Raw genomic sequence first — 17,514 nt, forward strand, 5'->3', positions numbered from 1 at the left:
CATTTAGGGCAACATTTCTCAATCTGGGTTCTGAACTAACACTTTTAAAATGTTTTGATAACTATTTCAAGATAATTAGTTTTCTTTGTATTCTTATGTATTTTACAGTATGCTCTTAGAAATATATTCTGAGAAAAGGTTCGTAAGCTTTCCCAGGTTGCTGAAGGGGTCCATGACAAATGTCCATGTTTTTTGTCCATGACAAAAAAATTTAAGGGAAGCCTGGGCCCCAATTGGAAGTGTCTCCTGACTTTGATTTTTGAAAATTTGTGTCCCAAAATTCATTATGGAGCTCTATTAATTCATAATTCTAGCATATAGTTTATCTGCCCAGTACCCGAAGATGGGTATGTGACATTTTCCACAGATAGGAACCTCTTTCTTACCATGACTGTGTCCAACTTTAGGTTGGCCAGGCATGTTCCAAGCTCATGAAGAGCCTTTGAATCAAAGAATGAATCCCCAACTGTCAGAGCACAGTCATTATCTTCATTGAGCCCCATCTACCCTCACTTAGCAATAACCCAAACTTCTTTTCAGGGGGAAGAAAGAGAAAAACAATATTCTATATTCTGTTCACAAGAAACATCTATGGATGTTATAGAATCATAGAATTTGAGAATTAGAAGGAACATTAGAAGCCAATGGATCTTTAACTTGGGATCTATGAATTTGATTTTTTAAAAAAAGATTTTGATAGCTATATTTCACTATAATTGGTTCCCTCTGTAATTCTATATGTCTTATTTTATACATTTTGAAACATGTTTCATTAGTCAGAGAAGGCTTCACTGTGCTGCCAAAGGCGTCCATCTCCCCAAGAAAGTGAATAACCCTTGGAACTAGACAGACCCATTCATGAAAGGAATCTTCACTATAACATACCCAAGGAGTAATTATGCAGCCTATGCTTGAAGACCTCCAAAGAGAAGATCATTCACCATTTCCATGACTTCTCCAACCAGAACGTCCCCTGGTTACTACTCCCTTGTGTGTTTTTTCTCTATATATAAGATCATTAAAAAGTCTAAAAATTTCTTGAATTCCATATAAAAATAATTGTATGTGTGTGCTCATATGTGTATATGTATATGTATTTGGGTACATATATGAATATGACTTGACCCATACTGTAAACGACTAAGCAAAATGAGACCCATCAGCATATTTCCTTATTGGTTTTTGTCCTTAGCTTTTTCAGCATCTCCATCAGCAATGCTCTCTGCATCCGACAAGTCGCTCCCACACTTCTTTACTTTGCTCTCAAGTCTGCTGAGTCTCTGCTTGACTTTCATTTGGGTGGCATTATATTCTGCCAGGAGCCTAGCAAATCTGGTCTGTAGATTATCCAGGGAAGACTCCAGTCTCTCCACTTTCTCCTCCATGTCCACTGGGTCTGTTCCACTGCCAGCCACGTCCTCATCTATCAAGTTGTCCTTCATGAGAATCTGCCGTCCCTTCTCTTCCAGGGCCTTTTTGGCTTCTGGATATTCAGTGAGGGACTCCATCAGGTCATCTTTGGACAGGCAGAATAGATCAGAGTACCCGATGCTCCTGATATTGGCTGTTCTTCTGTTTCCAGATTTGCTCCCTTTGATGTTTAAGATGCTGATTTCCCCAAAGTAGCTTCCATCACTAAGGACCACAAATTGAGTGATGCCATCATCGGCCACTACCGCCAGCTTCCCTTCTTTGATGATGTACATTTCTCTCCCAATATCCCCCTTCTTGCAGATATAATCACCAGGGCTGAACACGGCAGGCCTAAGCTTTAGGACCAGTTCCACTAGGAGACCTGCCTCACAGTCCTGGAAAATACGTACCTTTTTCAGGGTATCCAGGTGCACATTGATGGCGATCTCGGCCTTCAGCTTGTCTGGGAGGCTTTTGAGTACTTCCTTTTCATCGACCGTCTTCTTGTTGGTCCACAGGTAGTCAAACCATCTGATGATCCGGGTCTCCAAGTCCTTGGTCACTTTTCGGAATTGCATGTACTGCTTAATGGAGTCGATTTTGGCCTGGAATTCAGCCCTGGAGGCATTCATGTTGGAGATCATGGAGCCAACGTTACCCACAATGGTGGCAAAGATCAGCACTCCCACCAGGAAGTCAATCACCACAAAAAGGTACTCCTCGTCTTTGACAGGCGGTGGAGTCTCCCCAATGGTAGTCAGAGTCAGGGTGGACCAGTAGAGACAATAAATGTATTTCCTGGACAGGCGCCCGTATTCTGGGATAGAGATGTTGGGGTAAACCCAGGAATCAGTCCCAAATCCAATAAACTTGGAAATGGCAAAGTAGATACATGCATTCCAATGGATGATGATCAGAATGTACAGGACAAGATTTCCAATCCTGAACATGTTAGGATAGTTGGTCCTAGTCTCAGTGCGGTCAAAGAATTCAAAAAGCCGGGCAAATTTCAGCAGGCGGTTGAACCTCAACTCAGGATAGTTCAGTCCCACTTTTAAATAAGCCAGATCAGTGGGGACCAGAGAGAGTACATCCAACTTGAACTGGAACATCTTCATGTAGTGCCTTCTGAGTTTCTCTGCATCCTTGACCATTAAACCTTGTTCAAGAAAGCCTAGGAAGGAAAGGGATCACTTAGTCATTCGAGAGATCATGTGGCCTCTACAAGAGGATGTAGGATAAGGGCAGAGCCAATCAGCTACCATAGCCAAGCCCTCTTTATGGTCAGGGGTGAAGTCTAGACTTTTGGTTTCATTAGTATAGGGAATTTCTGGTTTAGAAACTTCTCCAGGGGCAGCTAGGTGGCACAGTGGATAGAGCACCGGCCCTGAAGTCAGGAGGACCCGAGTTCAAATCTGGCCTCAGACCAAACACTTGACACTTACTAGCTGTGTGACCCTGGGCAAGTGACTTAACCCCATTGCCTAAAAAAAATAATAATAATAAAATAAAATAAAAATAGAAACTTCTCCAGAGATATAGATTTGAAAGAAGGAAGGAAGGAAGGAAGGGGGAAAGGAAGGGAGAAAGGAAGGGAGGAAGGAAAAAAGGAAGGAAGGAATGGAAGAAAGAAGAAAGGAAAGGAAGGGAGGAAGGAAAGAAGGAAAGAGGAAGAAGGGAGGAAGGAAAAAAGGGAAGAAGAAAGAAGAGGGAAGAAAGGAAGGAATAAGGAAGACAGAAAGAAGGAAGCAAAGAAGGAAGGAAGGAAGAGAGGAATGGAGGGAGGGAGAGAGGAGGGGAGGAAAGGAGGAAAGAAGCATTTATTAAGCATCTATTATGTGCTAAGTGGTTTATAAATATCTCATTTGATCCTCATAACAACTCTATGAGGTAGGTGTTATTATTATCCCCATTTTACAGTTGAGGAAATTGAAGCAAGAAAGCACTTAAGTGACTTTCCCAGTATAACACAACTAGTGAATGTCCCTCTTTACCTCTTATTTTTTCCAAGACAGAGATTGGATTGTTAAAAAAAAAAATCTTCACCAGCACCCAAGGGAAGATATAAATGTAAGAAGCTAGGCCAAGAAGGGCTGCTAGTCCTACATCATGTTGGGTGGCCAGGGGCCACAACACATCTGGCATTTTATTGCCTCACTTGTGAAAAATGCTGACCAAACCTAGTCTTGACGCCCTTATTCTCACAGGTCAAGGGTGTTCCCCGAATGTTCTTTATATTCCTTAGTCAATCCAGATAATATTTAGAGTCAGCCATCCTGTGTATCCTTGAACCCTGAAGTTCCCATGAATCGCCACCTCTTATGACATCCTACCTCAGTAGCTTATGGTAGGATGTGGCAACCTTGCTTAGACTCACCTGTCCTCATTCGAACCAGCAAGTCCAAAACATAGATGACATCAGCAGTATAATCCAAGACCAGCCACAGCATCAAGTGGTCACTTTGAAGTTGATCAAAACAGGCTCTAAGCAATTATAAAAAATACAGGTGAGGTCAGAGCTCCTACTGCAGATAGAGAAGGTGAGGAATGTATGCCCAGCTGTCAATTTTTATGGCTTTCAAATGAGATAAATGATGATTAATAACCAATAATTTGGGGAGATTCAGAGTTCTCCTCTCCTTCTAAAGTCATGATTTTAAAAATAAATAATAATTTGTAACATAATATGTAATATAATAATATATAATAGTTTATAATAAAAAAAAGTCTCTTGAAGGACATTACTGATAAAGACATTGAATTAACTCTCCTCATTCTCAGTCAGACCCCACCCAGCTTTTTGAGGAATTTTATCTACGGTGGGGAAGCTCATTGTGTTCTGCTCAGGTTTGTGTATCTACTCAGGGATAAAGTTTTTGATTAGATAGCCCAAACCTGGGGGTAGTCTGGGTATAGAGATAAGACTCTGTTCAAGGATGACATGATGTCACTTTCAGCCCCAAATTTTAATATAGCCCACCTTCGATTGTGTTAACCAATCAGAGTTGAATGCCACTCTCTTCCAAAAGAACATATAAGCCCTGAGCCTGCCCACCATGTTTGTGTTTGAGAATCTAAGAGAGACGGCCAAATGACCATCCTTTTATTTAGTAATGTGCTGGCCTTATTAATAAAATGATTAAATTGTGCAGAAACTATGTCTCTTGAACATTTTTAATCGTCACACTGAGGAGGGTGGAACTTGGGAAGGGTGGAAAGGGAAGGACAGAGGATGCAGACAGGCACATTCCTGAGTCAACCTCTAAAGGCTACAGAGGTCACGGTTCCTTCACTACAAAGTACCAACCTTCATTGTCCGTCAGCTCCTAGGTGTGACAGTCAGTAATAATACTAATAACGACCAGCTTTTATATTACACTTTCATGTAACAACTTTACATATATTATCTCACTTGATCACTTGTGGGGGTAGGTGCTATTATTATCCTCGTTTTATAGACAAGGAAACTGAGGCTGAGATGGTAAGTAATTTTTTCTGGAGTCACATAGCTATTTGAGGCAGGATTTGAACTCAGGTTTTTCTGACTCCCAGTCCAGTGCTCTATCCACTGTGTCACTAAGCTGCCTTTATTTCTCATACCTTAATAGCTTTCTTTACTTCATCTTCAGGTAAATGGTATCAAAAAGCCCTAAGCTTATCCTAAGAACAGGGACAAGACCAAACCTCATCTTCTGTCTTTCCTACCTGTCTAGCTAGGACCAACTCTTGGTAGGGAGTCCAAAAGGAGGTCTTGGGACCATAGAATCCTATAGCTGAAAGGAACTAGTTTTGTGTCATGGACCCCTTTGACATCTGATGAAACCTATGGACCTCTTCTCATGTTTTTAAATGCATAAAATACAATACATAGGATTACCAAGGTGACCAATTGTATTGAAACATAAATTTAATTTTTTTTCTCATCCAAGTTCACAGAACTCCCGAAATCTCTTCCCAGACCAACTTAAGAACCTCTGATCTAGTCCAGTGCCCACTCCACCATCACTGAAGAGGTGAGGACATTGGGCGCTGGAGAGGGAAGGTAACTCACTCGAGGTCACATGACTGGTCAGGGGTAGAGCTGAACTCAGGTGTTCTGATTCCTAATCTATGGCACCACTTTCTTCTCTCCTCCAGCCCTGAGATTCCATACCTGCCCACAAGCATGCACCAGTTATAGAAGACAGGGATGGCAATGATGGTCAGCCACCTATAGTACAGGCTGCTAGAAGGATCTATCACAAAGATTTCTTTCTTCCTTCTGAAAAAAAAATACACACATCCACATTAACAAGCATAGTAGGAGGACTGGGGGTTCAGATGGAGACTCAGAACACTTGGGCCCAAAGTCTTTCTTGGAAAGATAATTAGGTCACTCGCCTTAGTTACATAAGATACCACCTCCAGGGAAATGCCCTCTACTTCCACATACTTTGTGCCATAAACTGGAGCATTCCTAAGGAGAAGGGATGCCTAGAAACTGTGCACTAGATAGGGGTCTTCTGAAGTTCCCTTCTAGGCCTCAATTCCAGGACCCTTTTCTCTTTTTGTCAATTGCAAAGGATAACCATGTAGTGACAGAAGTAAATTCCATATGTTATAGCATCCTTCCCTCAAGTCAGCCCATTGCTTCATTGTGGTATGGAGGTGACCCTGTGTTTTCAAAGGTGTTGCCAAGGTGTCTCAAAGCTCAGACAGGCCAGAACAAGAGAAGTCAGAAAGTCTCTGTCTGTCTGATAGACAAGTCAGAAAGTCTCCTAGTCCGGGCAGAGGTTGTGTATCTGTTGTCTAAGGAACAGCCCAAGTGTGGCTCAGCTCATCACCAGAAGGCTGGCCAGGAGATGATGAATTTTCTCAGTCACAGAAACTTATGAAGGAGGGCTTGTTTGCTGTATCAAGAAAGGGAGTATCCATGACAGAGAAGTAATGACTCCTATCACCTCTGTCATTTAGAAGGATAGAAGATATCCTTCCTACTGTATATCCTACAAGATATACAGTATAGTATAGATGCTACACAGATGAGTAGTAGAAATCACACCATAGACCTTCCATTCCATGGGTTTTATCTGGGCACAGCCATTTCCTACAGGTTTCACACTCAGTACCATGCCCTGTCTACATGAATGATCTAGGTTATTTAGGTAGACATTTCAAGCAGGTAAATGGATCTTGAAATTGGAAAGTGGTTTTGCTTTCCTTTTCCTTTGCATCCCCAGCTCTTAACAAAGTGCCTTGCATATGGTAGGTACTTAATAAATGCTTGTAGTTAATAATGATTCTAAAAAAGTAGCTTTTTTAAAAATTAGTTTTACTACCTTCCTACAGAGTAAGCTCTTAAGGATTACATTCAGAATTCTTATTTTCACTTAGACACAGTTGATCTTCCTGTCATGCCATCTGAAATCCAGGGACTCACGTTTTGCCAAAAACGTTCTTGTGTGCGATAAGAAGCTTCCAAAGATTCTGCCTGCCTTTGCTGATACTTTAAGAGCAGGATGGGATGCTCATTTGTATGGGTTTGGAGTTTTCCCAGGATTCCCCTCCACCAAAACTGAAGTAAAGTTGGTAAGCTCCCTCAAGGGCCAAGAGAGTCCACATTCTTTAAAGGAGAATTCAACTTCCCTAAGAAGTTGCCTGTGTGGGCAGTTGCTTGGGTGAGGAGTGTGAACTGGCTAGCTATCAAGTTTGCTGAGCTACAGTCAAAAACAGGTAAGTCATACAGATGGGGTCATTGGGTGGGCAAACAGGTTTTCTAACTTTCCCTCTATCTTGCAAAGGAACTTGTTTACTTAGTCCAGGGGTGCCAAATTTCATAGAAACAAATCCCCTTAATAAAACTCAGACTCAGTCAAAGGGCCACACTTGAAGACCTAGAAGGCCACATGTGGCCTCAAGGCCACAGGTTCTCCACCCCTGTCTTAGTTCCTTTTTGTTGATGGCTCTGGTGAAGGTCCTTTCCCCATAAAGCATTAGCCCTCAATCAATTTCTGGGAAGGAAATAATCTTCCTGAGCCTGGGAACTGCTTATTTCCTTGCCGATAATAGCAGCATCTCTGTTCTCTTTGTATGGTGTTGAAACCCTATGTTGAAGTAGGGACTGCAGGGGAGAAGAGAAGATGGTGGAAGCCCATCCTGGACACTTGAGAGCTGTCTTCCAGCTTGGAGCCAGGGGCTGCCAGGACAGGATAGTGCATTACTACCATTCTAACGATGTCCAAGACGTATTGTTCATAACACCTTTCAGCAGCCTGGTGTTATCCACAATACCTTTTCACCCGGTACTTACTCTACTTCCTTTGAAGGTTTATCCTTTTTTTCTTCTTCCTTTTCCTTCTTTTTCTCCTTTTTTTCCTCCTTTTTTCTGCATAACATAGGGTGACATTGAGCAATTTTTAGGTAATTTTTAGGTACCGACTATTATTCTACTGCGGGGGGAGCAGGCTGAGCAGAGGCAGAGGATGGGGAGGATTTAAATGTTTCTTTATGGGACAGAGAACTTTTGAGTAGGTCTAGGCAACCAGCTTATGTGGTCCAATCTCTGACATTAACAGGCTAGGATGAGAGGAGACTATTGATTTGGGAAAAGAAAACAGAAATACATTCACCTTGACTTCAAGTCAAAATACACAGAGTTGAGAAAATATTTCCGGTGTTCCCTGCTCTTGGACAACTTGTTTCTCAACCTCTGCTCTTGAAATGTTTTGAGAGTGTCCCTATGGAGTAATAAGTCATCCTAGGACCTTTTGGGGGAGTCGAAATGAAGCTCTAAAAGAATCCAAACCTACAGAGTGGAAAGATTATTTGAAACACGTCGAGTCATTTTGAAGAAGGCCCTAAAAGCAGGAGACACTGTGGTAAGAATGCTCACTTTGGAACCAGAGGGTCTTTGTTTGAATCCCAGCTCTGCTGCTTAATGTTTGCAGGGCTTTGGACAGGCAGCTTGGTAGTGCAGTGGACAGAGCACCAAGCCTGGGTTAAGGAAAACCTGAGTTCAAATCTATCCCCGGACACCTACTATCTGTGTGACCCTGGGCAAATCACTTAATCCTGTTTGCCTCAGTTTCCTCATCTGTAAAGTTAGCTGGAGAAGGAAATGGTAAACCACTCCAGTATCTTTGCCAAGAAACCCTCAACTAGGGTCAAAAAGAGTTTGACATGACTGAAAAACTAAACAAACAACAAGGACTTTGGACAAGTCACTTCATTTATATTGGCAACAGTAGTGTCACCTGTAAGATAAGGCTGGGGTAGGGATTGGGAGTGGACTAGATGTCTTCTAAGGTCCTTTCTAGCTAGTGACATGAGAATCATCTGCTAGAGAGAAAGCACAGCACAGTGGATAGATAATTAGAATTGGAATCAGGGAGACCTGAGTTTGAATCCTGCCTCAGACCTTTGCTCTCTGTGTGACATTGGGCAAATCATTTAACTGCTCTCAGTTTTCCCTTCTATAAAAGGGGTATAACGATAGCATCTCACAGAGTTGTGAGGATCGAACGAAGCAATGTATGTAAAGCGTTTTGCATACCTTCAAGCGCTACCTGAATAGTAGGTATCATTATAGGCGTTAGTTTTGAGAAACAAGAGATGATTGGGGGAAATAGCACTTCACAGGCAGAAGTGATCATTTCCCAAAGTAGGGGTGGGGAGTGAAAGGAAGGTGTTTATTATTTTCCAGTTTTTCCTACAAATTTAGCTCTTAAGCACTACATTCAGGGCTCTCGTTTGGACTCAAATCTTTGTAAAATGATCAGGCAGCTTAAGCAAGAAAGTGTCTGGGTCACTTACATTGATGGACCTCAAGGCTAACCGGCTTTTGGTCACTGCGTCAGAGTCACAGACTCACAGATTCTTGGAGCTGGAAAGGACCTCTAGTCTCTTTTTTCTTTTGCTGATGAGCGATTTGAAACCCAAAGGTCACACAGCTAGCGAGCAAAGGAGCAGGGACTACAAGCTAGGCCTTCTGGTTCCCAGGGCAAAGTTCTTCCAACTATGCAGAATTCAGACCCAGCTCCAAGTCTCATGGGAAACTGCCAGCATCTCATCCCTGCTGGCCAAGCTTCACGAAGCAGGTCTTCTTGGGAGATTTATGCTTCTACCTGCTTTGGGTCAGAAATAACTGTAAAAATGCAAACTCTTACATGGCAGGTATTGAGGTTTGCTGCTCAGAAGGCAAGGCTTTGAGGAATAGCCTAGGGCAGCTACTCCCAATATGGAGGGAACCTCAGCCCCACTTTGGGGCATAGATTTGGTTCATAGAATATCAGAGTGGCCCTTAGACAACGTATAGTCCAACTTTCTCCTCTTTTTAGAGTGTCAGTTGGCAAGAACCAGAAAACACCAAATAATCTCAACAGTAGTCGTTGAGTCTTCTAAAATGATACTTATAACCTCCAGGTTGCCCAGTGAGATTCAAAGACCTGGCCAACATAAGTTATCCCAGAGTCCATGGCGTCCTCGTCTGCCTTTAAGGTACTAGCATCAGTTCACCAGCAGAGGCTGCTATTCACACGATTATCATTCTGTACTAGCCCCCATTCTGAGTTTTCCTTGCTTAGTGTGAGGTCAGGCTGGTAATGCTCCATCCTGTTTCCATGGCCCTGTGACAATATGATGTCTCTGCAGTCCATCTGTTGCCTGTTAGGTGATAACTGCCTAGAGTACCTTGAGAATCCAGAAAGAACACTCGTGCCCATCATCAAATCTAGCCGCAGCTCTGCCTTACCAAACTAGGGAAAGATTTTTTTTAGACCAGGAGGCATTCTCCTAAGGTTATCAGGAGAGCTGTTAGGCAATGCTAGCATTGGTTGAGGCCGATGGGAGCAACTGGAAACAAGACTGAGAGATGATATTCAGATGCAATAGGACCAATAGGAAAAATTCCCTGAAATTTTGAGAGGAAAAAAAAGAGAAAGGAGGGAGAGATAGAGACAGAGAGACACAAAGAGAGAGACAGAAGAAACACAGAGACAGAGAAAGAGAGCTTTCATGTGGACAGATAGGATGTTACATATAGAGCATTTTTCTTTAATATTCTGTGCTTCTATCAAGTTTGCCCTCTTTGATAGAATCATTTCTGACTGTATCCACCTGTCCCTGGTTCTGACTTGTATCCACACCTGTTTCTGGCTTTGAGTAGCCTGGGGCAGCTACCTCCTAACATGGTGGGGAGCCTCAGCCCCACTCTGGGGCATAGATTTATCTTATGGAATGTCAGAGCCTTAGACAATATATAGTTCAACCTTGTCCTGTAAAGCCGGGAGATGTGACAGTGTCTCAGTTTGACTCAGTTGGCAAAGCTAAACCTAGAATTCATCATGCCCCTTGACCCCAATACCAGAAGGCTTTTCTCAGTGTATCTCTCTGTCTCTCAGTTGAGGGGGGAGGAAAGAAGGAAGACAGAGAACACCCTCCAAATTCCCCCCCCCATTGCTCACTCTTCCTCCTGATTTTAAATCTGTGTGGTTTCAAAATGTGTGAAGTCTCAGGTGTGTTTAAATATTGAGTCTGGCTATGATTCAAATAGGTTTCATGAATGAATGAATTTTAATTTTTTTTACATGCTGGAGTTCTGGCCTCTTGAATTTGATGTGCAAATTTATGCAAATATTGGTCCCTGCCGGAAGTGAAGGGGAGGGGAAACCTTATCCTAGGAATGAAATGGAAAATAACAAGGAATTCTAAATAATTATAGCACTTCTCTCACTATAAGAAGATTCAATGTGGAGAACTCAATTGGACTAAAAAATGTTAACTTTCCCAATCCACTGTCCCATCACACTGATTTTTTGCCTCAGAAATCTGGGCTTAGTGTGGTCAAGGGCGTGGGGAAGCTGTGATTCGCTAGCCTCATGCTCAGAAAATGTAAAGCTATCATTGCTGGGGACAAGAGCTACAGAGTTTTGAAAATGAAATCTGACCCGTGATTCCTAAATTCAGTTGTAGGCATTTAATGCAGAAACAATAATGAAGAAAAACATTCTGCTACAGGGGGCACATGGAGGAGTGAAGACTCAGGTCTAGCTTTTTCTCGCTTTGACCTTGTAGCATGGCTTTCAAAAGAGAGGACAGGAAGTTCCATTACCTAGAAATCTTCCTAGGAGGGAGGCAGCAGCAGGATCCTGGAGGGGTGGAGAAAGAGAAGAGCAGGAGTTTCTACAGCTAGGAGAGTCACCACTAGGGGGAGGCGTTATAAAACAGAGGGTAGGAGGCTTGGTTTACTTGGCTAAGGGAGAGCTGGGGGTACTTACTCTTCGTTGGCATTGTTGCAGGTGTTGATATTATGTCTGGCCAGCGGCCAGCCTCTGTAAGGAGGTAAATAAAACACAGAATTCGGAGAGTTTTCAATCTATTTCCAGTTACTCAAGGCCCTTGATTTCTACTTTGTGCATTATCCAAGTCCTTGGCTTCCATTCTCTCCCCTGTCTCTTGGACCCACTCCTGCTTCCGCCGTGTTCTGTCCCATTCTGGCAGCTGTGCTCATTAGGGAGTTCATCAGCAAAGCAAGCTACTTAGGGAGTTGAGTTGATGTTTACAGAGAACCAGTATAGCAGGCTGTTCAAAAAACTAATGCAGCCTTCTTACACTTCATTAAAAGGAATATAGCATGTAGAATGAGTGTGGCCCTGGGCAAGGCACTTAACCCTGTTTGCCTCAGTTTCCTCATCTGTAAGAATGAGCTGGAGAAGGAAATGACAAACCACTCTGGTATTTCTGCCAAGAAAACCTCAAAGAGTCAGACATGAATGAAAAGACTGAACAACAATAAAAGGTAGAAAAAGGGAGACAAGGGTTCGACTCTACTTTGATTGACATGTCAGAGCATATCTGAAGTGTTAGGTTCAGTTTGGGGTATTATCATAAGGTGGCCATGAACAAACTGGAATTCAATCCAATAAACATTTTTTAAACCAGACTGTGTGCTATGCACTGGGGACACAGAGACAAACATGGAAAAGTCCCTACCCTCAAGGAGTTCTCGTTCTACTCTGGAGAAACTACATGTACACAGAGATAAATATTATATGTGTATTCGATATGTTAAACATAATATATGTGTGTGCATGTAGATACATGTGATATACACATATGCATACATGCATATGTGTGCATATGTATATCTACGTATGTGTGTCTAAATGTATTTTTGTGTAGGTATATATGTGTATGTATGTGTGTGCATATGTATATATCTATATGCATTTGTAATTTTAGCGGGGAGATGGGGAGAGTTCTAAGAAGTGGGGAAGTCAGGGAAAGGCTTTGGTAGGAGCTGGCACTTAGGCTCAGACCTTAAGAAAGGTAGGGATTCCAAGAGAAGAGCTAAGTAGAGAGAGCATTCCAGGACTGGAGGTGGAAGATGGTATAGTAAGTACGCCAAGTGGATTGGGTTTCAGAGTGCATGATGGAGGATAATGTGAAATCAGTCTAGAAATTGAAGTTGGAGTCAGATTGTGAAGGGCTTAAAATGCCAAACAGATGACTTCATGTTTTATTCTAGAGGCTGAGGTTACCTCTGAAGCTTCTTGAGCTGGGGGTGGGTGACAGATAATCACACCTGTCCCTTAGGATTATCATTTTGGTTGGTGGGTGGAGGTTGGTTTGGAAAGGAAAGATATTGGAGGCATGGAGAATAATGGACAATATTCCATGTGAGAAGTGTTGAGGGCTTGAAGAAGAGTGGTGACTGTAAGAGTGGAAAAAAAGATATGGATGGGAAGAGGTATTGTGATAGTAGAATCAGCAAGACTTTGCAACTCTTTGGGTATGAGGGGTGAAGGAGGTAAGAGTGAAGAAAGTCTTGGAAATTGTGAACTTGGCTGATTAAATGATGATCAATGGAAATGATCGGTGGTGTCCTAGTCAGAAAAATGGAAGATGGGAAGAAGGATGGGTTTGAAGTAGAAGATAATGAGTTTTGCTCTAGATGTATTGAATTTAAATGTCTATGGTATATCCAGTAGGAGATGTCCAACAGGCAGTAAGTGATGTGAGACTGGAACTCAGGATAGAGATGAAGGCTGAATAAGTAGACCCAAGGAGCCAACTACACTGAATTTATTGAACCAGTGGGAGCTGAGAAGATCCTTGAGAGAGAGTGTAGAGATAGAAGAGAAGAGGGCCCAGGACTGATTCATGAGGTAAATTTTTGAGCAAAAGCACATAGGTGGGGGCAACATAAGGCATGTAGGGAGGCAGAAAGTAATCTTTTTTGTCTAGAATGTAGAGTCAATGGATTTAGTAAGCTACAGAAGACAAAATTGGGAAGGTGTCAGTTTGTAGAAGGGCTTGAATAACAGGCAAAAGTGTTTGAATTTTATTAGGTTGGCAATGGGGACCAATATATTGGTCAAGTTACTCATCTACTCATATACATATATAATAGGTAAATTCAATATTTATAAAGTATATAATAAAGTATGTAAACACAATATAATATACAAGACATTATTGATTATATATACTATATATTATATAAGATAAAATATATATTGTATATAATATATAATAATATAGTATATAAAATATATAGTATGTAGTAAAAAATATAATATATAAATTTAAGATTTTGGGGGGGCATGTATATGGAAGGTGGATTGGAGTGGATAGAATATCCATGTATGTGTTATCTGTGGACGTGTTGTTTTCCTCCAGTTGAATGTAAGCTCTTTGAGAGAAGGATCATGTTGATTTTGTCTGGTATCCCCAGCACTTAGCAGAGTTCCTTGCACATAGCAGTCAATTAACAAACACTTATTGAACTGAATTGAATTGAATAATAAGAGTAGAGTCCAAAAGACCTATTAGGATGCTACTTCAGGAGCCCAGGCATATGGTCTTATGCTAGGGTGATAGCAGTGGGAAAACAGGAAGAAATAAAAGGAAGAGGTATTAAAGAGGTGAAATCAACAGAGGGAATCAGATAATCTCAAGGCTACTAAATTGCTTCCCTAGGCAGGAACAGTGAAGCCAAAAGGAGAAATGGGAGCATGTCGTCCAATCTGGAGCGTAATGAGTTTGAGGTTGCCCTATGAACAGTTGGAGATGTGGCTCTGGAGGTCAGAAGAGAGGTCAGGGCTGGAGAAGCAAACTGGGGAGTCTTCTGCCAGGATGTGATGGGTGAAACAGATTGAATTAACTTTCTGAGCAGCCATGTCACAGTGGCTCACAGGGAGCTCATATCAATTAAAGCCCCTAAGTCTTGTAATTGAGTGGCTGATATATTTTTTTTTAACTCCAAGGGCTAGACTTTACATTCAGGCCTATTACATTTCATGTCAGTTCCAGCCCATCCCTGCAATCTGTGTAGATCTTTGTGACTTTTGATTCTATCACCCGACATCTTAGCTATCCCTCCCAGGACTCCTACAGAGTGTCTTTGTGTGTTTATTACCACGTATGCATTCAGCTGTCATCGCTCCTCCCCCACCCCCTCCACCCTCCACCTCAACAGCTTAAGAAAGTCAATTTGATCCCTGCTCTAAGCCTCTTGGCATAGGTAGCCGGAGTCCTGCCTGTCCCTGATCCCACCCAGAACACACACACACACAGTTGTGAGCAAGCTATGTGACCGAAGCTGTTGGCAGATGGACTAAGGCCTGACAGCCCAGCTCTCACTATTTATGGCACTAGACAGGCCAGCAAGATATCCTTCTGGCTATTTCTGTCGCCCTCTCTGTCCAAGCAACAACTGAGCTTTCCCTGTGCTAGAGGGGGAAGTGACTTTGCCCAGTACAAGCTGCTGTTTTGGCTAGAATTTGAGGGTGGGGGGAAGGAAGGGTCAAGGGGGAAGCTCAGCAGAGAGACCAAGTTTCAATCTCTAGGGCTTGCTGGGTCATGACCGGTTCTGCTTGTTCTGAGGGTGCAAGGCTTGGCTCTGATTATGTAAAGAATTCCTGGAGGAATAATAAAGCTGATTCTCCTCTTATTCTAAAGGCATGTAAATTCAGGACCATGGAGCTCTGTGGTCCAGAGAGGTGTTGTACAAACACCCAGGCACTGTAATAATTAGCCACTGTTTACCATGTTTATCCCACCTCATCCTACATCTTTCAAAACAAGAGGGAAAAGTGACCTCATCCATACTTTAAGACAATATCTCATTTTGGATAGGAGGCAAAAGAAGTCAAACAACCTGATGTGAGTTAAATTCAATTTCCTCCAGGAAACCTTCCCAATTCCAGTTTACCTCCAATGCATAGTCCCAAACCCCACTCCTACCCCATGTCCATATCAGTACCTTCATTCCATTCAGATCCTCCATACTTTGGTTACATTTTCTTTCTCCCTCTCTCTCTCTATGTGTGTGTATATATATGTAAACAGAACATATATAGAATATAGAAATAGAATATACATAAACAGAATATATATAGTACGTATAGAACTAGAATATATACATATACATACATACATACACATATGCATATATATATACATCCATACAAATATACACACATGCATACGTATATACACACACACATAATTCAATGGCTTGCTGAGCACAAGGTCAGAGAGGAGAGAGTTTGGTTCACCAGCATTGCCTTTCCTATGATCCTATGACCCAAAGAAAGCCTGAGTCTCCTTGCCTCAGAGCCATATGAGAGGTTGCAAGATAAATAGACTGACTGAGCTTTTCACCATTAAAACAAATCTGAACACCTAGCTGAGGGCTCCTAGTAGAACGACCCAGATCACCTCTCAGCCACCAGTTTAGGCTGAACCAAGAACTGGGAAAGTTTATTTTTCATATTTGCAACCCAGGGAAAAATGCATGCCAGGGAAATCATCTTTAGCCTGTCTAGGGGATGTTGCTCTAATTTAAATATTTAAGTGTAAGTCTTTATCAGAGATACGGAATGGGGTGGAGAAAAGGCTATATCTTATTTTTGTCTATGGAGTGTGACCCTGGGTAAGACCTTGAGGATTCAGCCAAAGGACATCATTTCATTCTTCCAGGGAGATGGCCTGAGACAAGAATAAGCCTGTCCTTGACACTTATCCAAGACATGCTTCCCCTGCTGAACTAACTCTCTCTCCAACACCCACCAAGGCCACACAAAAGTGTGCAAAAACACCTGCTGTGCTTTCTGTGATAATTGCAAAGACTTGTAACTGGCCAGCTGTTGCTTAGCTGTGTCATCAGTAGAATTCTGCAGAAACCGAGAGCCTCTCAGAATGTGGGAAGGTCAGAGAAATACAAATGTTTGAGAGGCCATTCTTTCTGGGCCAGGATTTCTCTGGGTCTGATCTTAAGGACACTGCTTTCAACTCCATCAGTAGGCTGTTCAATGTGAAAGGCAGCTGGCCTTGTCCTTTGGACCTTCCTTTTAGGAATGCTAGCCTCTCTAATGAGCAGTGTGGTTAAAAAAAAAACCCCAAAACATCCTGTGTGTTGTAATAATGACTACTATCCCAGCTGGGCAGCCTGAACTTTAGTGGGTATATTGTTAGAAAGCAGTCCTGGGCCTTCTTCTCTTCTCCCTCTTACTACTTCATTTGGTATTTTCATCAGTTCCCAGGGATTTAATTACCGTCTCTGTGCTGATGATTCTCAAATCTACCTCTCCTGCCCCAGACTGTCTGCTGACCTCCAATCTATTATCTCCAATTGCCTTTCAGACATCTCAAACTGGATGTCCAATAGACATCTTAAACTCAATATGTCCAAAACAGAACTCATTATCTTTTCCCTTAAACTCTCTCCCCCTCCTACTTTCTTTATTACTGTAAAGGGCAACACCATCCTCCCAATCCAGATTCCTGGTTTCATCCTGGATTCCTCAGTATCTCTCACACACACCAGCCTTCCACCCCCAATATCCAATCTGTTGCCAAGGCTGGTTGATTTCACCTTTGTAACATCTCTCCAATATGCCCCCTTCCCTCCTGTGACACTGCCAACACTCTGGTACAGGCTCTCATCACCTCATGTCTGGATTATTACAACAGCCTGCTGGTGGGTCTGCCTGCTTCAAGTCTCTCCCCACTCCTATACATCCTCCATTTGGCCACTAAAATGATTTTCCTAAAGCGCAGGTCTGATCATGTCACCCTGTACTAAATAAACTCCAGTGACTCCCTATTGCCTCCAGGATC

At 42.3% G+C, this 17,514-nt stretch overlaps 1 protein-coding gene across 1 annotated transcript in view; it reads right to left on the reverse strand.

Moving 5' to 3' along the window:
• Positions 1-474: 474 nt before the first annotated feature.
• Positions 475-17,514, reverse strand: part of CNGA3 (cyclic nucleotide gated channel subunit alpha 3) — a 69,933-nt gene continuing 52,893 nt past the window's right edge. Inside the window, exons 5-9 of the mRNA XM_078146322.1 lie at positions 11,667-11,720; positions 7,703-7,777; positions 5,567-5,674; positions 3,791-3,897; positions 475-2,587 (exon numbers count right to left, since the gene is read on the reverse strand). Coding sequence (XP_078002448.1) covers positions 1,173-2,587; positions 3,791-3,897; positions 5,567-5,674; positions 7,703-7,777; positions 11,667-11,720 — 1,759 coding nt within the window. The 3' untranslated portion in view covers positions 475-1,172. The remainder of the gene's footprint in view (positions 2,588-3,790; positions 3,898-5,566; positions 5,675-7,702; positions 7,778-11,666; positions 11,721-17,514) is intronic.

This window comes from Phascolarctos cinereus, unplaced genomic scaffold (assembly GCF_003287225.1).
Source record: "Phascolarctos cinereus isolate Bilbo 61053 unplaced genomic scaffold, phaCin_HiC Scaffold_726;HRSCAF=1367, whole genome shotgun sequence".
Classification (NCBI taxonomy): Eukaryota; Metazoa; Chordata; class Mammalia; order Diprotodontia; family Phascolarctidae; genus Phascolarctos; species Phascolarctos cinereus.